The 23295-nt window shown below is 38.7% G+C and overlaps 2 protein-coding genes across 3 annotated transcripts; one reads left to right on the top strand and one right to left on the bottom strand.

Moving 5' to 3' along the window:
* Nucleotides 1-3061: 3061 nt before the first annotated feature.
* Nucleotides 3062-8464, bottom strand: si:ch73-170d6.2. The gene is made up of 3 exons (XM_038718956.1): nt 8198-8464; nt 6098-6290; nt 3062-5759 (listed from the first exon to the last, which is right to left on the bottom strand). The coding sequence occupies exon 3, from the start codon at nt 5238-5240 to the stop codon at nt 3591-3593; it is 1650 nt and encodes a 549-aa protein (XP_038574884.1). The 5' UTR covers nt 5241-5759; nt 6098-6290; nt 8198-8464; the 3' UTR covers nt 3062-3590.
* On the top strand, nt 7542-22097 carry LOC119902621. Of its 2 annotated transcripts, none has more exons than XM_038718953.1 (4): nt 7542-7772; nt 12695-12775; nt 14616-14728; nt 17749-22097. In XM_038718953.1, the coding sequence occupies exons 3-4, from the start codon at nt 14629-14631 to the stop codon at nt 21459-21461; spliced, it is 3813 nt and encodes a 1270-aa protein (XP_038574881.1). In that variant the 5' UTR covers nt 7542-7772; nt 12695-12775; nt 14616-14628; the 3' UTR covers nt 21462-22097. The 2 variants fall into 2 exon arrangements, with proteins under 2 accessions (XP_038574881.1, XP_038574879.1); XM_038718951.1 differs by having other exon boundaries at nt 12632-12775.
* Nucleotides 22098-23295: the final 1198 nt, after the last annotated feature.

The raw sequence follows: 23295 nt of genomic DNA, 5'->3' as shown, positions 1-23295 counted from the left end.
CCTTTAATGCCAATGAAATATTCCAGTCTCTGCAATAGGATCTGATGGTCAATGGTATCAAATGCAGCACTAAGATCTAATAAAACCAGTACAGAGACAAGTCCTTTGTCTGATGCAATAACGAGGTCGTTAGTAATTTTCACCAGTGCTGTCTCTGTGCTATGATGAGCTCTAAATCCTGACTGAAAATCCTCAAATAAACTATTGCTCTGTAGAAAGTCACACAGCTATTTAGCAACTGCTTTCTTCAGGACCTTAGAGAGAAATGGAAGGTTAGATATAGGTCTATAGTTGGCTAAAACATCCGGATCAAGTTTGGGCTTTTTCAGAAGAGGTTTAATTACAGCTACTTTAAAGTACTGCGGTACATAGCCTGTTGATAAAGATAGAATGATCATATCTAGTAGAGAAGTGCTGACTAAGGGTAAAACGTCTTCTTCAGGTCTTGGTGAATTTTGTTTCTAATAGTTATAATTTTATCATTAAAGAAGCTCAAGAAGTCGTAAATACTGAGAGCTATGGGAATACTTGGCTCAATAGAGCTGTGACTCTCTGTCAGCCTGGCAGTGCTGAAAAGAAACCTGGGGTTGTTCCTATTTTCCTCTATTAATGACGAGTAGTACGCTGCTCTGGCATTACGGAGGGCCTTCCTATAAGTTTTAAGACTATCTTGCCAAATTAAATGAGAATTTTCCAGTTTGGTGGAACGCCAATTCCTCTCAAGTTTCCGCGATATTTGCTTTAATTTGTGAGTTTCAGTGTTATACCATGGAGCTAACCGTCTTTGTTTTAGTATTTTCTTTTTTAGAGGGGCTACAGAGTCGAGTGTCATTCGCAGCGAGCCTGCAGCACTATCAACAAGATGATCGATTTGGGAGGGACTGAAATAAGCATAGGAGTCCCCCGTTACTTTGTGAATTGATAATGAATTTAGAGCGGATGGAATCGCATCCTTAAATTTAGCTAAAGCACTATCAGACAGACATCTTGTATAGAAACTTTTGCCTAATGGCGTGTAGTTTTGGATAAAAGTGTCAGATAAATGTAATTAGGACACCTGTGATGAGTCTGAATGACTATCGGCCAGGGGCCCTCACATCTGTCCTGATGAAAACCTTTGAGCAGTTGGTGTTGGACATTATTAAAGATCAAATTCCTGTGTCTGTGGACCCACTACAATTTGCATATAGGAAAAACAGAAGTGTCGAGGGCGCCATTTCTTTTGCTTTGAACTCTGTCTACAAGCATCTAGATGTACATAAATCATATGCTAGAATGCTATTTATAGACTACAGTTCGACTTTTAATTCAATGGTCCCAACAAAGCTCTCTCACAAATTGAAATGTCTTGGACTCGATAATGCCATTTGTAAATGGATTTTTGATTTTCTCACTTGTCGACCACAAAGGGTGAAAATCAATGGTTGTATTTCAGATGAGTTGTATGTTAGCACTGGTTCACCGCAGGGGTGTATCTTGAGCCCCCTATTGTTCACATTGTATACTCATGACCTTGAAGCATCCAATGCTAATAATGTGATAATCAAATATGCCAATGATACAACTATAATTGGGCTGATTAGTTCAAACGATGAATCTCATTATAGCGAGGAGGTGGAGAATGTTGTTCAGTGGAGCAAGGAAAATAACTTGCTTTTGAATACTTCAAAAACATGTGAACTTGTTATTGATTTTTGTCACAATAGGAATCATGTGCCTTTTACTATCCATGATTCCAATGTGCAGATTACTGAGAAATGTGGTGTGACTCTTTCGCATGATTTGAATTGGAGCTTTAATACGACTAAAATTGCTAAGAAAGCGAGACAGCGCCTCTTCTTTTTACGTAGGCTTCGAGAGTTCACTCAAAAAACTAAGATTCTTTTGAATTTTTATTATTGTGTAATTGAGAGTGTCCTAACTAGTTGTATTACTGTATGGTGTGGTAATCTCACCTTGAAAGAGAAGAAGTCTTTGAACAAAGTGGTTCGCTCAGCCAGCAGGATCATTGGCTGTACTTTGCCGCTCCTGGAGGTTACATATAAAGCTAGACTTTTGAATTGAGCTTTAAAACTTGCTAATGATGCTTCAGGCCATCCTGCAGGGGTCTTCTTTGAGATGCTTCCCTCAGGGAGAAGGTATCGCTCTGTCAAATGTTCTACCGATCGCCATTTCAACAGTTTTTTTCCCCAAGCTGTGATCACTTTAAATTAGGCACTTTATTTCTTATGGATGGATTTTATTGAATAGTGTTTTATTAGTGAGTTTTATGTGGCAATTGCTTGTCTGTTTTATGTTATGTCTTTTATGTTTTTTATGTGGTGACATTGCACTTTGAGCTTGCATATTTTTTTCCAATGTGGTTTTATACTGCAAATGGCTAATAAAGTGAATCTGAATCTTATTTGGTTTCATACAGACTATAATGACAATGATGGATATTGGAATGTTCTGATGAGTACTGCTGGAGCTCAATACAGTTAAAGGAAGAAATTACATCTCCTCGTCTTCATTCCTGTGTCCTGACCGATACACCATCCTGTTTATTGGCTGAAAACCTTGATGAACTAGCCCTACTTAGTTACCTCACTAACAGTGAGGAACCACACATCCTACTCAACATGTCATGCAAAATCATAGAGACAGTTAACCGACAGTAACAGTAAGTTTTCATACCATACATAGAAAGCTCAGCCTGCATAACCATGTTTTTATTCACTGCACACACACAGTCTCTACATGCAGTTTGTGTAACTCCCATTATCATTTCAGGATTAAAATTTAACAGTCAAATTTAACATCCATCTTCCTGGAGAATTTATTTAAATACATATGGTCAACTCTGTTATAATTTATTTACTGCTTGGTGTAAAACTCTAGCCAGAGAGCTGTTAGACTATATGAGACAATGAAGATCATCAGACATGCTGGATAATTTAAAGTCGATGGCAGCTGTGTAAAGACTGAAAGGTCCTAGAAAAGAAGTGAGCTGCAGAGGGCCAAAGTGCACACTGACACATCAGAGGACAAAAGACAACACTTGAGGCAGCATTTATACATATTATATTTCAGATTATTTAAATTTATTATTATTTCATATTTTCTCCATCATTCAGTAGGAGCCGGCTAATTACTACAGGACAATTAAATGTAAATCACTACACATCAACATAATCATTATAAGTCATTAACATTGTCATCACAAATCATCAAATCTCAAAGAGAATAAATTGAAGAGCAGACTGATTTTGTTTTAAAATGAAGCAAGAAGCTGATATTGCTATTTACAAAGATCTAATAAAGTTAATAGAGCTGCAGACCTAAATTGTGTCAGAAAGTTAGAAAATGTTGTCACACTTAAACATTTATCAGCACACACGGCAAATCTGTGATTTCCTTTTTGGTAAACAGCTCCTGCAGATAACTCCTTCTCTTTATCTCGAACACATTTCTACTTGAGCTTTTCTTGGTCCTATTATTTCAAGTCTCTCAGTTTCAGTGCATCAGTCTCTTTCCGGTTATGTTCTTTATTATCAGTATCAGAATGGATCTCCTAAGTAGACAAAAAATATTCCTGATCAGTATGGACTCTAGAATAGTTTCTCTCCTCTTTCTATTTTAGCCATGCACTCAGCCTTTTCTCTCATGGTTATCAGGGACAGAACTCGTTTCTTCCAGCCTTGCTTGGCCTCAGATTTCTCTCCTTCAATCAGCATGTCGATGTACTCTGGAGTGGAGAGAGGATTTGGCTTCAGTGCTATCTCTTTAAGTCTGTTTAAACACTCAGAAGACTTCTTTATCAGTTTCACCACCTCAGCCTGAACACGATTATATTCAGCCTTCAGTTTATCAATCAATGCCTCAAAAGGTCTCTTAGCCTCTGAGGCTTTCAGGTACTTTTCTTTCAGCTCATTTACTGTTCGTTTTTCTTTTACTTCCTTATACTCCCATTTGTACTTCTGATTAAAATGTACACTCCAGAAACATTTGCCTGGACACTCAGTACAGCATCCATCTGATCCCATTGCAGCACATTCTCTTTTATCTGCATCATTTGCATATGCACAGGGATAGTGACAGGTGACATGACACTGCTGACAGTTGGTGATGTAATTTCCAGTACCAGAAATATCTTTTTGAAAAGGCTTTTTGACAGTGACTTCAAACTCAAAGTTCTCGTTTCTGCTGATCTCTGCCTCGTGCTCTTTTAGTATTTCACTTGTCTCTTTTATCTCCTCCAGCTTGGCTAACTGAACTTTGACCTGCTCCTGCAAGTTTTCAACTGAATTCTCGAGCTGCTGTCTTTCTCTGAGGACCTCCTTCGTCAATGTCAAGCTTTTGGTTTCTATGAGATTCAAAGCAGCAAAGAACCTCTTCATGCTTTTTGTCCCCATGTTCCAAAACATCTGATCAAAGCCTCCATCTTCATCCTCATCATCCCCACTCCTGCTGCCTGCTGCAGATGATTTGTTGTCTGCAAACAAAGCTGAGTTATTGAATTTGAAGTGAACTGGCAGCCCGTCTCTTGTTTTAGGACATGGGACACCTGAAGCATTGATTGCCTCTAGAACTGGTGGACGCTGGCCGTCTGCGAATGTCACCAGAATCCTGATGTTTTCTGCCACATCTTTGCCAAAGATTGAGAGTATGGAGTCAAACACATATTTCTGTGTTGGCGTGAGTCGAGGTAAAGAAGCCTGAGCTACAAAACACACAGCGTCAATTTCACTGACACCAAGCTCAGCAGAGAAGAGATTACGCAACTGTTCTGTGATCTGTCTGTCTCTTTCTATGCCTCTTGTATCTCCAAACCCTGGAGTGTCAACAATGGTCAGAGAGTATTCTGTTTTAAAACCCTCATGGTGGTTGATTTTGTACACAGTGACTTCAGAGGTCTGGCTTTCAGCTTGTGATTTGGACTGATCCTCATCAACTAACTTAAACCGATATGAATCCTCCCATTCGACACCTAGAATGTAATTAATCATCCCATTGATGAGAGTTGACTTCCCAGCTCCAGTTGCTCCCAGAACCATGATGGTGCGATTACGTTTAGCGGACTCTTTCCCAAAACTGAAACTCCTGCACCCAAAGACCTTGATTTGTTCATGTTTCAGGTGGATTTTATAAACAGACAGAGGACCTGACTGGGCTTTTAGCAGAGTGCTTTTTTGTTTGACAGCATCAGCGAGCCGTGATGGTGGAACTGACTTTGAATCTGACTGAAATAGAGATAGCATTGTGGTGAAGAGAAGAAATTATGTCTAAATAAAAGTAATAATTAGTTGGAACCAGGACAGCGTTCTGGAGAGATATTTCTACTGAGAGTCTTTGTGGTCACAGAATTTTTTCCGTCTGCTTCTGTTGGACTGAAGTGCTATTGGGTCTGAATCTGCATTTATTGAAATATACAAAAACTTACTTAAAATAATTCTACTGTGACAGTTATTATTGTTGTAGTCTATAATCGAACAGCAGCTGCTCTGGCAGTGAATGGTATAATAAACTCTCCTATTGACTATTAATTTCTCCTATTGACAGTCCTGAGACTAATAATGAGAAAAATCACCGTCATTCTTATATTAACTTGTTATTGACTCCCCCCAGAGAATATCACATCCTATTAGAGAGTTTCAGATGATGATGATGGGCAGCAAATGTCAAGATGAAGCTCAAGGTTGAACTTTGCAGAAGTCAAACCACAAGCTGTTGTGATTTCAAAATGCTGCTCTGGATTGAAGTCATTGTCTCCAAAACTCCTGAAATACAAAAATATCAAAGTGCCTTTAAAAACATAGTTATGTTTTTGGTAAGTAATTGAAGTGTCCAAAGTATGATGTGTCTTGAGATATTAACAACAAGTGCATGGAGTCACGTTTTGAAGCAAAATTGTCAGTTAATTGACTAAAATAAGACGAGTGATTTGATCTACATCTGTCTGAAATCAAAGACCATTTGTTTAACACTAGAAATTGTGCTGTGAGTTAGATTCACCTTCATTATCATTATCAGTTTGGAGGGTTGTATTCAGGATAATATGCACACAGTCCTCCAAACATTTATCTCTGTTTACATTGTGTAATCTTTTTTTACTTACAGCTGGTCGTGTTGGGGCCCTGCACGGGATGTACGCCGCCTTTTCCCCGCAACCCTGTACGCAGGATAAGCGGTTGACGATGGATGGATGGATGGATGGATGGATGGTCGTGTTGGACGGTAAAGCTGCTGATGGTCTTGAGGTGTAGGAATAAGAAGGGTAAATTGCCAGTTGTTAAAGTCCTACAGGAAACCTGAAACATATGAAAAATAATTCTATGAGTTTCCACTCATAGGGACATGCATGTACAAAAAGTTTAGACCATTGAAATTCTGTCAAAGCCACAATAAATACAACCCAATGATGTTTCTTCTCACACTAGGATCAATTATGTGGGACAGGATGTAAAAAACAGATTTCAACCAAAATCAAACAGTATATTGTTTAATCTGTCTAAAATAGCTGTAAAACTGAAATGAAATAATGCAGCTAGTTTTAATGCATCTTTAGCATCACATACCTTATTGTGCAAACCTTTCTCATAGCATTTTTATTTGTTAATTAACTATTTTTCAGAACATTTTAAGGCTTTCACAAAGTGGCTACATGTCCCCAGCATCCCCAGTGTAAAGACCCTCCCTCCCTACAGGCTGAGCTACTCCATGCTTTCCACTTCACCTCTACTCTCCTCCTGCTCTCTCTCTGTCCCTCAGTTTCACTGTCTCTGGCGTCCTCCTCTGCCTGGCAGTGGCCACCGCAGCCCTTTACTGCACTATGCAGGCTGTGCAGCTCATGTTGAAGCTACTGCAGCTCATTTCCGCGCATTTGGCGTTTGTTTTTTTTTGGCCCACAACAATAGAAACAGCTCGAGCAGAGGGGGGTAAAAGATGTGATTGGGCCAGCCCAATGTCAGTATAGGCCAATGGTCCATTTTAATCAGTTACATTTACATTACATTTACTCATTTGGCAGACGCTTTTATCCAAAGCGACTTACATTTGAGGAACTTACAAGCATCAACAGAGCATCAACTACAGATCTACAACTGACAATACATACAGTTAGGCTATATAAATAAATCATTTACGTAACACCGGCCCTAACGGTTCGTCGGCCGGTAGCCTGTGCCAGATTTCCAGTCCACCCCCTTAGACGTCTGACAGACACAGAGACCATCTGGGACTGTAGCCTCAATGAGACGAGCGCACTGCTCTTCATCAGAGGATGAAACATAACATATTCTCTCACTACTGTGAGCCGACTGTTAACCCTTTGTGTTAATACATTGACTAGACACTGACCGACAACTTTTATATTTAAATGTATTTAATATATTTATATTACAATTTTGCAATTCAGAAGTCGCGGACAAGCCATGAACCTGTGAGCAATGCGCGCGCGCTCTCTCTCTCTCTCTCTAAATGCAGGCACGGGGGGGGGGGGGGGGGGGGGTGACACATTACGTGAACTTCAGGCAAAACGTTTTTGCGAGTAGCCTCCGCTCTTTGAAGACCTGCGACACAGGCTGCATCATGAAGATCATCGCATATTAACATGGAAAATATTGCTGTTGCTGTTATTGTATATGACCTGGCGACGCCGGACAGGATTCAAAACTTGGACTAATTTTTCTGAAAAGCTGTTTTGATTCTTTTGATTGGACCCTCACAGACTAAAGGAATTAAATAATCAAGGAACGGACACATTCGGACTTAACGAGCGCTTCGAAGTTAATGTGAGTCAGCATTTTTTTTTTTTTTTACCCCTTTCCTCTCTTGTAGCCCTGCAGGTTACACCGGTAAATCTAGACGAATTAGACTTTAGGTCTTGTTGTTTCCGTTAAATGAACTAAATTAATCTAACCGGTCTAACGATGTGCAGCAGGTCCATACTGACATATTGATCATACCTTTAAACATTAATAGCCTATTTGTATTAAGGATCTAAGCCCTGTTTAAGATGTTTTATACAAAGAACTTCTATAAAACCCAGACCAGGCGTTTAAGTGAAGCAGGCGTTTATTTGTCAAAATGTGCCCCCACATCAGGCCAGTAAAGGAGGCCGGCGGCTGTTTGGGACTCGGCTATTAATTGACGTTTTACGGTAAATATTGAAACAGCATTAAAACAGAGAAACGGTTCAGAGTATTCAGCAACTTACCGCTCAGTCCGTCTGTGATCAAGAAGAGAGGGCGAAGTCTTCCTCTGTAGCTCCTCTTATATAGGCCTACAGTGGGGACACACACACCCCTACACATGGTTTTACACTGACACAGAATAAAACGACCGCACCCTGCAAACATGAAAGTGAAATTAATCTGCAGCAATGCATCTTTGAAATCATTGAAATTAATCTACAGCAATGCAACTTTGAAATCATTGAAATTAATCTACAGCAATACATCTTTGAAATCATTGAAATGAATCTACAGCAATGCATCTTTGAAATCATTGAAATTAATCTACAGCAATGCATCTTTGAAATCATTGAAATTAATCTACAGCAATGCATCTTTGAAATCATTGAAATTAATCTACAGCAATGCATCTTTGAAATCATTGAAATTAATCTACAGCAATGCATCTTTGAAATCATTGAAATTAATCTACAGCAATGCATCTTTGAAATCATTGAAATTAATCTACAGCATTGCATCTTTGAAATCATTGAAATTAATCTACAGCAATGCATCTTTGAAATCATTGAAATTAATCTACAGCATTGCATCTTTGAAATCATTGAAATTAATCTACAGCAATGCATCTTTGAAATCATTGAAATTAATCTACAGCATTGCATCTTTGAAATCACCGAAATTAATCTACAGCAATGCATCTTTGAAATCACTGAAATTAATCTACAGCAATGCATCTTTGAAATCACCGAAATTAATCTACAGCAATGCATCTTTGAAATCATTGAAATTAATCTACAGCAATGCATCTTTGAAATCACTGAAATTAATCTACAGCATTGCATCTTTGAAATCATTGAAATTAATCTACAGCAATGCATCTTTGAAATCATTGAAATTAATCTACAGCATTGCATCTTTGAAATCACCGAAATTAATCTACAGCAATGCATCTTTGAAATCACTGAAATTAATCTACAGCATTGCATCTTTGAAATCATTGAAATTAATCTACAGCATTGCATCTTTGAAATCATTGAAATTAATCTACAGCATTGCATCTTTGAAATCACTGAAATTAATCTACAGCAATGCATCTTTGAAATCATTGAAATTAATCTACAGCATTGCATCTTTGAAATCATTGAAATTAATCTACAGCAATGCATCTTTGAAATCATTGAAATTAATCTACAGCATTGCATCTTTGAAATCACCGAAATTAATCTACAGCAATGCATCTTTGAAATCACCGAAATTAATCTACAGCAATGCATCTTTGAAATCACTGAAATTAATCTACAGCATTGCATCTTTGAAATCACCGAAATTAATCTACAGCATTGCATCTTTGAAATCACCGAAATTAATCTACAGCAATGCATCTTTGAAATCACTGAAATTAATCTACAGCAATGCATCTTTGAAATCATTGAAATTAATCTACAGCAATGCATCTTTGAAATCATTGAAATTAATCTACAGCAATGCATCTTTGAAATCATTGAAATTAATCTACAGCATTGCATCTTTGAAATCATTGAAATTAATCTACAGCAATGCATCTTTGAAATCATTGAAATTAATCTACAGCATTGCATCTTTGAAATCATTGAAATTAATCTACAGCAATGCATCTTTGAAATCATTGAAATTAATCTACAGCAATGCATCTTTGAAATCATTGAAATTACTCTACAGCAATACATCTTTGAAATCATTGAAATTAATCTACAGCAATGCATCTTTGAAATCATTGAAATTAATCTACAGCAATGCATCTTTGAAATCATTGAAATTAATCTACAGCATTGCATCTTTGAAATCATTGAAATTAATCTACAGCAATGCATCTTTGAAATCATTGAAATTAATCTACAGCATTGCATCTTTGAAATCATTGAAATTAATCTACAGCAATGCATCTTTGAAATCATTGAAATTAATCTACAGCATTGCATCTTTGAAATCACCGAAATTAATCTACAGCAATGCATCTTTGAAATCACTGAAATTAATCTACAGCAATGCATCTTTGAAATCACCGAAATTAATCTACAGCAATGCATCTTTGAAATCATTGAAATTAATCTACAGCAATGCATCTTTGAAATCACTGAAATTAATCTACAGCATTGCATCTTTGAAATCATTGAAATTAATCTACAGCAATGCATCTTTGAAATCATTGAAATTAATCTACAGCATTGCATCTTTGAAATCACCGAAATTAATCTACAGCAATGCATCTTTGAAATCACTGAAATTAATCTACAGCATTGCATCTTTGAAATCATTGAAATTAATCTACAGCATTGCATCTTTGAAATCATTGAAATTAATCTACAGCATTGCATCTTTGAAATCACTGAAATTAATCTACAGCAATGCATCTTTGAAATCATTGAAATTAATCTACAGCATTGCATCTTTGAAATCATTGAAATTAATCTACAGCAATGCATCTTTGAAATCATTGAAATTAATCTACAGCATTGCATCTTTGAAATCACCGAAATTAATCTACAGCAATGCATCTTTGAAATCACCGAAATTAATCTACAGCAATGCATCTTTGAAATCACTGAAATTAATCTACAGCATTGCATCTTTGAAATCACCGAAATTAATCTACAGCATTGCATCTTTGAAATCACCGAAATTAATCTACAGCAATGCATCTTTGAAATCACTGAAATTAATCTACAGCAATGCATCTTTGAAATCACCGAAATTAATCTACAGCAATGCATCTTTGAAATCATTGAAATTAATCTACAGCAATGCATCTTTGAAATCATTGAAATTAATCTACAGCAATGCATCTTTGAAATCACCGAAATTAATCTACAGCAATGCATCTTTGAAATCACCGAAATTAATCTACAGCAATGTATCTTTGAAATCACTGAAATTAATCTACAGCATTGCATCTTTGAAATCATTGAAATTAATCTACAGCATTGCATCTTTGAAATCATTGAAATTAATCTACAGCATTGCATCTTTGAAATCACTGAAATTAATCTACAGCAATGCATCTTTGAAATCATTGAAATTAATCTACAGCAATGCATCTTTGAAATCATTTAAATTAATCTACAGCATTGCATCTTTGAAATCATTGAAATTAATCTACAGCAATGTATCTTTGAAATCATTGAAATTAATCTACAGCATTGCATCTTTGAAATCATTGAAATTAATCTACAGCATTGCATCTTTGAAATCATTGAAATTAATCTACAGCAATGCATCTTTGAAATCATTGAAATTAATCTACAGCAATGCATCATATTCTATAAGATTATGAGGGCTTTATTAAGCTTAAGAAGCACAGTTTTCTCAGCCTATAAAGGAACAGTTCAATTCAATCAGTTTACATTCAAAATCACCACTTCTGGAGATAATGTAGACCTACATGGTTTTCACCGCACAGGAAGGGGATGAAAAACTGTTAACAGTCAAAAAGTGTTTTCAGTTTTGGTTTCCTTCCTCTGATGAAAATCAGTGCGCTTGTCTCATTGATTAGGCTACAGTCCCACACGGGCTCTGTGTCTGTCAGACAGTCTAAAAGGGTGTAGCCTCAGGGCTGGACTGGAAATCTGGCAAAGGCTACCGGCCGACCAACCTATGGGGCTGTTTGGTACTGGAGCTGCAGTAGCTTCAACATCAGCTGCCTACCCTGCATAGAGCAGCCACTTGAAGGAGTAAAGAGAGCCGTGGCCACTAGCTTGCACCCCCCCAGTAAATATTATCAGTGTTAATTTTTATCAGAAAATGAGACAGATGTTAGAGTTACTGTGTTGAGGTCATTTACTGTTGCTTTACAGACGTACTTTGGGTAGGCGGCAACGGGGGTGGGGGTTGAAAACAGGTGAAAACATGAAAGATTTCTGGACTGGGCTAACACCCCAATGTTTCAAGAGTCTGGAAATTAATCTACAGCAATGCATCTTTGAAATCATTGAAATTAATCTACAGCAATGCAGCAATGAGATTTACTCTCCCTTCCCATCCCTGAAAGACAAGAGGAATTACACGACCAGAGGGTTAGGATAAACAGGGACATAACTCGGCGTAAGGACTTCTCAACAAGCAAACCTGAAAGCGAAAGCTGCATTTGCAAAACTCATATTGAAAACTTCTATAAAGTTCAGGGTTCTTTCCAAAACGTATTATACAGCACATTCAGCCCTTGCAGAAGAACTGAGGCCACTAAAGATCTATATGATTATGTGTAAAGTGCAAAAAAACTATTTAGTGTGGAGCTCCTCTTAAAATGGACAATATTTCCTAGTCCCACAGGGTGCCAGCTACTCTGGATAATCTACAGAAAGAAATGAGAGAAAGAACAACCAAAGTCACAGACCTGCATTGTTTTTATTGCATCACTTAACATTTATCATTATCACAAAGGCACAGATTTTGCGTGGCTCTGATTAATTTTGTCCCTGCAGTCATGTGATTTCTGGGAAATCATCCTGATTTTCCTCTGTGACTCCTCCTACTGCTGAATAAAGGTCTGGGGGCGTTTCTCTCTCAGAAGATATAACGTGTGAAACTACAGCACTGCCTCAGAGGATCACACACACATTTCTATTGTAAGTACACTAATGCTCTTTCTGTCAATGTGCTGTTGCATCAGTTCTGCTGTGTATCATTACTGTGTAACTGTAAGTGTCCTGCAGTCTGTGGCTGATTAACCAAAGTGTAAATGATGTAAACAGCAATCTAATATTGAATCATGTGTGTAACTGAAATCCCATAAATCTTCCTTTAAGGAGGTGTATCTAAAAAGTACTGTATTTATATTTATCTGACGCTTTTGTCCAAAGCCACTTACAATTGCTATACAGTCAGAGGTCGCACGCCTCTGGAGCAACGAGGGGTTACGTGTCTTGCTCAGGGACACAATGGTGGATCACAGTGGGAATAGGTCTCCCACACCAAAGGCAAGCATCTTATCTATGCACCATCTCCACCCCCTATTTAAGAGTTAGAGGAGGTCAGAAGTCCACCTTTTTTCTTTCTTTACTGAATAAACAAAGACCCAAGTTAGTCTGCACAGTAACTGTTGTTTATACAGAAAGCAAGGTCTTTTATACAGTTTTAGTGTGAGCAAACATCATCTTCCTGTCCATCACTTATTTAACCATTTTGTCCCCAAATTTGGACGGTCTAAAATGTCACAGCTTAACCTTGTGCAAGGACCCAGGGTGTTTTCATCATTTCTTTGATAGCTTTAATCGCCTCAACAGGAAACATCTGGTCCTCTTGTTAAAAACAATTGTAGTGTGAGTGGTGAGTGTGTGCTTCTCATTCCTCTGAGATGAGATGTGATTTGAGTAAAGACCTGTTGTTGCTGTTTTCCATATTCTATTACACAGAACAGACAGAAGTTTGCAATGTATATGGGTGTACAACAAGGCTGCATTGTGTTCATGTGTAGTTCAGGGTCCTCCTTCAGTTTAGCTGATGTGAATTCCAGTATATAAAATTTTCACCTTCAGTTTTCTGTAGTGGTCCCAGTAATATTTGTTCTTACTGAAGTCATATGTCACATGACCTAGTTAAGCTCTGACTGACTAACCCTAACCCTAACACTGACTGAAATATTATTTACACAAATGGAGATCTCCTCCTGTTTAAAAATTAATTATAATTTTTTTTTAAATAATCCTCTTTCACTTTTATACAGTGAGAGGGGATTATCAAGTTTATAAGAAGGCCTATCACGTTAATTTTCAATGAATTGTGACATATTTATACAAATAACAGTCATATTCTCAGATATTTGATGGTGGAACAGCCACCAGGGGCAATTCGGGGTTCAGTATCTTGCCCAAGGACACTTCGACAAGCAGCCCGGAGGAGCCGGGGATTGGACCGCCAACTTTCCAATTAACGGGCAACCCGCTCTACCTCCTGAGCCACAGCTGACCAAATGTTGTGTTGTTTCCCTTATGTTCACTTTGTGAGATGGTATAAAAGTCTTGTTGTTATAGTTTGACAAAAATGTATGCAGTATTTAGATCTTTACATTAGGGGGAACGACATTAATTGTTTACTTAAAGCTGCATTAATCTTTTTATTTTTATAATAGATGAAGTTACTGTGATGTGAAAGGGGTTGTGACATTATTACTTGCTCCAGCTTCTTATAATGTGAATGTTTTATTCTAAAAATGTGAAGCTTGAAACTTATACATTGCCAGTTAATGATAATCTGCAGGTACTTACTTTACTTCTGCTCTTTGTTCCTGTTCTTTTGCCTGTTTATTTTGTTCCTAACAGTCAAGAGTATTCAGTTTGTTATTATTATTTCACTCTTGGCTTCAGTCGAAATTGTCTTTTCTACAGCAACTATCCAAGGTGACAGATGACTAACAGTTTGGATAGCAGGAGAGTTACATGAGTGAACTCAAAGAATTTTTTTTTCTAGTCTAGACTAAGAGATGGACTCTGAAGCCAGCAGAACGATGGAGGTGGCGGCGCTCGGCCGGCCGTTCAGCCTCGGGATGCTGTACGACTGCCGCCAAGATTCACTCGTCCCTGGTAAGGATCCACATGCAAAGTTACTAAATGGAACTGAACCACAATGAAACATAAACTGTTGTTAGAGTTTATCATTTTAATGTACATATTGTCTGGGGACCTATAGACGAGTTTCATCACCGAGATGCGCGTAACTAGTGGCCAGAAAGCAGCACTCGGCATGTCTAGCAGCAGTGTTGGGCAAATTACTCAGAAATTGTTTTACTCATTTAAAAAGTAACAATATTACTTTTCTTATTACTGGGTATTAAAAGTAAGTAGTCACGTTACTCGTTACGTTACAATGACTTTCAACCACCACACCCCAACCTTAAAAGTAACGGGAAACCTGTTCAGCAGCGTATTTTAGAAATGAATCCACTTACAATATTTAACCTGACGAGTCAACAAGCAGCCGAACAGAAAACACTGCAGCCTCTCAGACCAGAGGATGCTGGATCATAGAGGCTATGGATAAAACCTGGCTATTTAAAAAGAATAAAAAACAAAGCAGGTCCCTCCTGACATTGATCGCGTATTCATAACAGTGAGGATGAGTTTTACGAAGCATATAAGGTTTTTTAATGCCACTGTCAGAGATTTTAAAAAATCAAGCGAGCGTCTCGACTGTTGAAGTAACGTCACTGTTTTGCACAGGCATTTATATAAGAGAAGTAATCAGTGCTTTTACAAAACCCAAGAGAAGTAATCAGTGCTTTTACAAAACCCAAAACGTTGATTAACGCCACTCTCTCCTGCCGAGTGGATGCTTCACTGGCAGTAACGTTAGCTGCCGGAGTTTCTTTCTACGGGCTTCACGTTTCTTAGCAGATGCTTCAATGCAAAATTGTTCGCGGTTGAAAGCTTTTTGCTGGTCTTTTATAACAACAGGAAGTTGTTATAATTCCGCTGCACATGCTGGAATCAGTACCAAACTTTATGTGATTAATAATGGTCCCGCCCCCAACACATCTACATGCCAATATTCTGTTATACTCATAGCGCCACCTACTGGCAACAGGCAGTAAGCCCTGTGTGACACTCATCATGCAATTTAAATAAAATACTTCCACACTTGATGTACTGGGACATAACATATAGTTACTGGGTGCTCCTTTGAGCCACATAGGGGACACAGGAAGTGACTTCTATATCCTATACTGTGTTTATTAACTATGTTGCAGGTATTTTGTGCTGCATCCAAAGTGTGTGACAATTCAGAGCCGCATCGGGAGAGCTGCGGCATCTGCAGCGTGGATGCAACACTGTCTGACGTGCTTCACCTGCGAGGGCCCGTCCAACGCTGATTGCGGCTTTAATATTTTAACATAAAATATTTTACCTGTAGGTAGCGCTCTAGGATTTGAAAAATTGCTTATGAAGCAGTACTTTGCAGAAGCATTGGTAGAAGTCACAACTAACAGCTGACCGCTCTCACACACATTCATTTAGTAAATGCCCATTCTAGTTAACCTTAGATTCATTAGAACATTACATTCTAGTTAACACAGCTCTCACACACACACTGACGGTCCATTATCTAACTATGGTTTTCTATTCTGACAATAGTAACCTTGCTTTACTGACAATGAGCTCGTGTTGCACTCTCTCCAATGATGGGTTTGATTTTGACTGAATGTCCTAATTTGACGTAACCTCTGACGGTCAGCCCGTCTCGGGACAAGGCCGGTGTTTTTCTCATGCAGAAATTCTCTGCATGAGAAATCTATGCATAATACGATTGCGTCCAACTCTGCAATCTGCCTTTGTACCTACTGTTTTTTCTGGTTCCATTGTTATTTTTTTTGGCACAGTCATTTCCCATCTCTGCTGCACTTGTCACACAAACCTGATGGAAAGTATACTCCTTTGATTAGACTGCAGCAAAAAATGAGGATCAGTCCAAACTGGGAGGAGGTGCTCTCTCCTCCAGCATTTACGCATAAGGCACAGCAGTGTAATTACATTGATTAAAATCTCCCGACACACTGACCAGATCGGTCAGGATCTAATGTTAATTAATGTTCTGCGGGCTTCTTCACATCGAAAAGTTCTCACACACAGTCCAGGTTCATACAGTAAAACTGTTTTGAGTAAAGCAGCCGTCCTCGTGATCAATCCTCAGCTCCATCAGAGTGTCTAAATTATTTCAGAAGTTAAAATTTGAATTCTGTTTCCTCTGGAGAGTTTCCTCTGTCCTGTCAAGTTTTTTTTTTTGCTGCCGCTGCTGCTGCTTAAATGCCCCATATTTGCTGTGACTTTATTGCACACATGGAAACATTTAAAATGACTGACTGCAGTCTCTCTTATCATGAAAGTAAATCATTAAAGAAAACACTAATACTACAATAAAACACAAATAAAGAAACTAGTGTAGAGGGGAGATGTGACCCTCGACCGGTTTATATATAGTTTATAATAATGAGGATCCAGACATTTCATAGAGAGGAGACAGCCTCTGTCTGTCTGTTAACAGACTCCGGTCTGCTTCACGGATAAACCGCAGAGCTGCAGAGGAACATTAGGCTTCTTGATTAGAGACGTTTTTTTTATCACGTCAACACTTCTATCCATATTCCCCTCTCTGCTGTGTCAGCAATTCAATTAGTCAATTGATGGTTTTTATTATGTACCATTCATCCACCATTATATGCGCCAAGGTACAAGCGAACATAGCTTTTAAAAGGAATGGGAGATCACACTCTGATTGGTGTATTGCATGTTACGCCCAAAACAGACCCCTGACTAATTCACAGACCAAGTACAACCCTTTTGAATAATGGGCCCGGTGCATAGACCATTTTTCCTGCCGTTAAACTAGCAAAGTTGTGGTTGGACATGCTCCAAACACAACAAAATTTGCACAATATGAAGCTGACAAAGTTGCGGTATCTATTATTCAAGATTGTTTTGTAGGTTTTATTAAAGTATGGTAATAATATCTGCAAAATAACTTGAAATCTGAAAATTGACAGATTAAAGCAAAATCCTCATTTTAGACTGTGGTGTCTCACCTTAACTTCTCCTGTTCTTTTTGGCAGGAATGACACTGTGGGACCGCAATGACCTGGAAAAAGATAAAGGAGAAAGACCAAAACCGAACACTGAATTTGAGATTGTTGCATCTGAATCAATTGAGGACAAATCTTCAGCACTAAATGTTGAAGCCTCTCTGAAGGCAAGTTTCTTGAGTGGGCTGGTTGAGGTTGAAGGATCGGCCAAATACCTGAATGATCATAAGACTTCCAAAAATCAGGCCAGAGTAACTTTGAAGTACAACACTACCACAAAGTTCGAGGAACTGTCGATGAATCATCTCGGAAGAGGCAATGTGAAGCATTCATATGTCTTTGATAAAGGATTAGCAACACATGTAGTCACAGGTATTCTTTATGGGGCACAAGCCTTCTTTGTCTTTGACCGTGAGGTGTCTAAAAAAGAAGATCATCAAGACATTGAGGGGAACTTGAAGGTGATGATCAAGAAGATTCCCTGCCTTGCTATAGAGGGTGAAGGTTCCCTGAAACTGGAAGACAAAGACAGAGAAAATGTTGAGAAATTCTCCTGCAGATTCTTTGGAGACTTTTCTCTTGAAAAAAGTCCTGTGTCCTTTCAGGATGCAGTAGAAGTCTACCAAAGCCTGCCAAGATTACTGGGAGCCAACGGAGAAAAGGCTGTACCGATGAAAGTCTGGCTGTTGCCACTGACAAGTTTAGATTCTTCTGCTGCAAAACTGGTCCGTCAGATAAGTATAGGATTAGTTCAGGAATCACAGAGAGTCCTGGAGGACTTCAGTGAGCTGGAAATGAGGTGCAATGACACAATGAGAACCACCACCGTACAGCAGTTCCCACAGATTGGCAAAAAGATTAAAACCTTTAAAGAGATGTGCTCTGAGTTCAAGCTGGGATTCCAACGAAAATTGGCAAAGAAACTTCCATCAATCCGAGGAGGAGGAGAAGAGGAGGCTGTGCTCGCAGAGATCCTGAAGAAGAGACATTCTTCTCCTTTCAACAGCAAAGACCTGAACGAGTGGATGGACTGTAAAATGACAGAAATCTGCATCTTGAAATCGTTTACCAATATGATGAAAAACACCAAGATCATCCCCTCTCAGAATGTTCTTAGTGAAGAAACCCTCAGTGCAGATCATGCTGTGTGTTTTGTTTTCACCTCCCTGGGAAGTGCTGAACCGTACCTCTCAGCTTTATCTAACTACTTAAAACAAACACCCGAACCAGACGACCCTCAAGATGCACATACTCGAGATGTAGAGAAAGAACAATGGTATCTTTCAAACAAAGTGCCAGATGCAATGAGGAATAAAGCAAAGCTCTTCAGTGACTTTGCAGAGGCCAACAAGGAGAACAAGAACATAAAGTTCCTGACAGTGGGATTAACAAATGAGACACAGAAAGGTTCAAGCATCTACCTTTATGAAGGCGCCTTTTCTGTCAATGAGAACTTTGAGCCGCCTTCAAAGCCTGAAACAGTAACAGCAAGTGACATAAAGCACAACAGTGTGACACTGAAGATTTCTGCGCCCAGATTTGGAGCAGAGAACATCACCTCCTACTCTGTAGAGTACTGTGTCAGAGGAGAGGATGGATGGCAACAAGAGACAGCATCAAAAGCTGGAGAAGTGACAGTGAGCCATCTGAGTCCTAACACAGAGTATATGTTCAGATGCAGAGCAGTGACTTCAGCAGGTGTTGGGCCGGCCAATGAAGCCAGTGGTTCCATTAAAACCTTACCTTGCAGCCCTCCTGGAGAACTTCAGGTTGAACCAAACTCAAGTGAGATCTCAGTCAGCTGGGAGAAACCTGCTGAGCTTGGACAAGATGTCCAGATTTTGAGCTACATCGTGGAGTACGCCAAAACAGACAACGGGGTGAAAGAGGAAGATCTCCAATGGAAGCAAATGATGTCGAGAGCTGAAAAGGCGATCATTTCAGGGCTTCAGCCAGAGACAGAATATGTTGTCAGGGTCAGATGTGACTGTGGTGCAGCTGGAAGAAGCAAGGAGAGCATCTCTGTTAATGTCTGCACAACAAAACGTGAATTTGCGCGTCTTGCCGAATTCCTCAAACATGTTAGCAAGAAGATAAATTCTGAATCCCCCTCAGTTTACAAACTGCCCCTGAAAGAAGAAGAAGATATGGACATCGATGGATGCCGAAAGTATGACTTTGGCAAAGAAAGCATGAGACAAAATCGCACAATAATGCTTCTTGGAGCAACTGGATCTGGAAAGTCCACCCTGATCAATGGATTGATCAACTACATTGTTGGTGTAAAATGGAAGGACAATTTCAGATTTAAATTAATTGAGGAGGATCAGTCGAGGTCACAAGCTGAAAGCCAGACCTCTGAAGTCACTGTGTACAATATCAACCACCAGGACGGGTTTCAGATTCCCTTCTCTCTGACCATTGTGGACACACCAGGGTTTGGGGATACAAGAGGAATAGGAAGAGACAAGGAGATCACAGAGCAAATCCGGAGGCTTTTCACCTCTGTTAATGGAGTCAGTGAGATTGATGCGGTTTGTTTTGTTACTCAGGCCTCTCTTGCCCGACTAACAGCAACACAACGATATGTGTTTGACTCGGTGCTCTCCATTTTTGGCAAAGATGTGGCAGAGAACATTGAGATGCTGGTGACCTTTGCAGATGGCAAGCAGCCACCGGTTCTCGAGGCAATAAACGTCTCCGGGGTTCCATGTCCAAAAAATGACATAGGGCTTCCAGTTCACTTCAAATTCAACAACTCTGCCTTGTTTGCAGATAACAGAAGCATCAGTGACAGGACCAGTGGTGGTGATGATGAGGATGATGACAACTTCGATGAAATGTTTTGGAACATGGGCACCAAAAGCATGGAGAAGTTCTTCACGTCTTTGGGTAAATTGACAACCAAAAGCTTGTTAATGACCCAAGAGGTTCTCAAAGAAAGAAAACGGCTTGAAACAGCTGTTGAAGGTTTGCAACCACAAGTTAAAGCTGGATTAGCAAAACTTGAAGAAATTAAAACAACCAAAGAAAAGATTAAAGACCATGAAACAGTCATGACTTCAAATGAAAACTACGAGATTGAGGTAGAAGTTATTAAGCCTGTCCAAATACAGCTCACAAAGAAAGGAGAGTACATTACCAACTGCCAGACGTGTTCAATTACATGCCACTACCCATGTATGATAGCAGATGATAGTGCTAAACATGGCTGTGCAGCAATGGATAGGACAGGGAGGTGCACTGTCTGCCCTGGAAAATGCATTTGGAATGTGCATTTCAACCAGACATACAGGTGGGACTATGTTCAAGTAAAAGAGAAGCGAACACTGCAAGAGCTAAAAGACAAGTATGAAAAAGCTACGAAAGAAAAGATGACTGTTCAGGAATTGATTGAGAGGCAAGAGGAAGAGATCGTTCACCTTCAAGACATGATGGTGTCCCTGATGGATCAGTCAGCTCAAAGCATAACTCGTCTGCAGGAGATCGCCCTGAGGCCTAACCCTCTGACCACTCCCGAGTACATCGACATGCTGATTGAAGGAGAAAAGTCAGAGGCCAAAGCCGGTTACCAGGCTCGAATTCAGTCTTTGGAAGCTATGAAGGACAGAGCGAAAATCATCTCCAAAGTAGCCAAACGAGACAAACTTACAAAAACAGAGGAGGAATTGTCTAAAGAAAAACAGGAGAGGAAAGAAAAGAAAGGTTTGCTCAAGAAATTTACAAGTTTCTTTGGATATTAAGAAAAAACATGACTACAAGTCTGCAGTCATGTTAGCCGCACTGTAAGGTTTTTACAGTATAGTGCTACAACAAATCTGTACAGCTTAGCTGTGGTAGGATCATTAGTATGTTAGCATGATTACAATTTATGCATATATTAAATATTGCTATGATAGTAACACGCTAACATCTTGCAAAGTAAAGTTAGCACATTGATATAGCATGTTAGCATGCTGATTAGGATTCGATCCTAACTTCTTTTCATTATCCAGCATTTTAATAAAAATAAGAGAACAAAGTATTACTAAAGTATTAATAGCAGTACTTTTAAATCATTCTAATTATGTGTTTATAATTAAACATACTGTTTTGGTTTGAACTTCTTTTAGATAGCATTGGAAATGTTAACCAGGACAGGTGAGCTCCAGTAAACCAACATTTATCAGTAACATATAGTGAGAATCTTTTATTGCTTTTTGTTGCCTAATTGTACTTCAAATGCTAGAAATGACATGTAAATAATCTCATTGAAATGTGGCTATTAAGATGTCAGTACCAGATGTGATAATAAATATGTGTGGTTTTACTGGAAACAGTGCTTAATTATTGTAATGTTATGTGACTTAGACGTGATAATAAATAGATTTTGCTGGATATCTGTTGTTCTCTGTCTGTCACATCAGTTATACGTTTCTCGCTTTAGCTCTTACACTAAATCATCTTTTGTATTTGCCTCACACAGTTTATTATTATTATTTAGTCATATTTCCATGTCAGGTATAAGTTTCTGTAAGTTTAGATTTCACTAAGAAAAACACAATTGCTTTTTTATCAGAATATTTAGGTTGTTGGTTATAATTTTGTACATTTACGTTCTGACAAGCTGTGTTTAGGAATACTCACAGACTGTTGACTGGTCCACTACAGCTGTTTTACACAGTACTTACTTAAAATAGCTCACCTGTAGAGAGAGGGGGCATGACACTGAACTTTCCTCATCAGTTTCCTTGAAGATGTTTCATCCAATGTCGTTTCATAGATTATTATGACAATTACCATGGATGTCGTTAGGCCTATTTTAGGGGGGCTGAAGCTACCTTAACATGGTCCTCAGTCCCCCAAATAATAATAATTATTAGATTTAGATTTTTTTTTAACAGTGCAGACATGTACTCAAAGAGAAGCAAGAATATTGATGAATACTATAGAATAATAAAAAAATATATTTTTGGCTTAAAATAATCGTTTTTTCTTCTGCTTCACATTTTAAATCACTGCTGGAGTCGAACACTAGGACCCTATACACACACACACACACACACACATACATCTATCTATCTATCTATATATATATATATGTGTGTGTATGTATCATGTGAGTTCAAACAGGTGCAGTTAATACAGGTAATGAGTGGAGAACAGGAGGGCTTCTTAAAGAAGAACTAACAGGTCTGTGAGAGCTGGAATTACTGGTTGGTAGGTGATCAAATACTTATGTCATGCAATAAAATGCTAATTAATTAGTTTTAGATTCTGTCTCTCACAGTTGAAGTGTACCTATGATAAAAATGACAGACCTCTACATGCTTTGTAAGTAGGAAACCCTGCAAAATCAGCAGTGTATCAAATACTTTTTCTCCCCACTGTATCTTCTCGCTCTTTTATAAAAAATTACAAATGAACACCTTGAAAAAATGTTATCAATAATGGTGTGCGATGGACTGCCGACCTGTCCAGCTGACTCTGGCCCCTGCGACCCTGTACACAGGATAAGTGGTTGGCGATAATAATAGTTTTGCATTATTCAGGAAGAGGAAATATGAAATCATAACCTTTCGCTGTCCAGGCAAAACA

This window comes from Micropterus salmoides, unplaced genomic scaffold (genome assembly GCF_014851395.1).
Source record: "Micropterus salmoides isolate LMB-PRFRI ecotype aquatic unplaced genomic scaffold, ASM1485139v1 Ms_hic_scaffold_14, whole genome shotgun sequence".
Classification (NCBI taxonomy): Eukaryota; Metazoa; Chordata; class Actinopteri; order Centrarchiformes; family Centrarchidae; genus Micropterus; species Micropterus salmoides.
Note: the sequence above shows the minus strand (reverse complement) of the source record. Positions and strands in the feature narration are given on the sequence as shown.

Bases quoted from the DNA above. Each gene is read 5' to 3' on its own strand.
- si:ch73-170d6.2 (XM_038718956.1), bottom strand. From the start codon at position 5,240: ATGCTATCTCTATTTCAGTCAGATTCAAAGTCAGTTCCACCATCACGG.
- LOC119902621 (XM_038718953.1), top strand. From the start codon at position 14,629: ATGGACTCTGAAGCCAGCAGAACGATGGAGGTGGCGGCGCTCGGCCGG. The intron at 14,729-17,748 runs GTAAGGATCCAC...TCTTTTTGGCAG, and splicing joins CCAAGATTCACTCGTCCCTG to GAATGACACTGTGGGACCGC.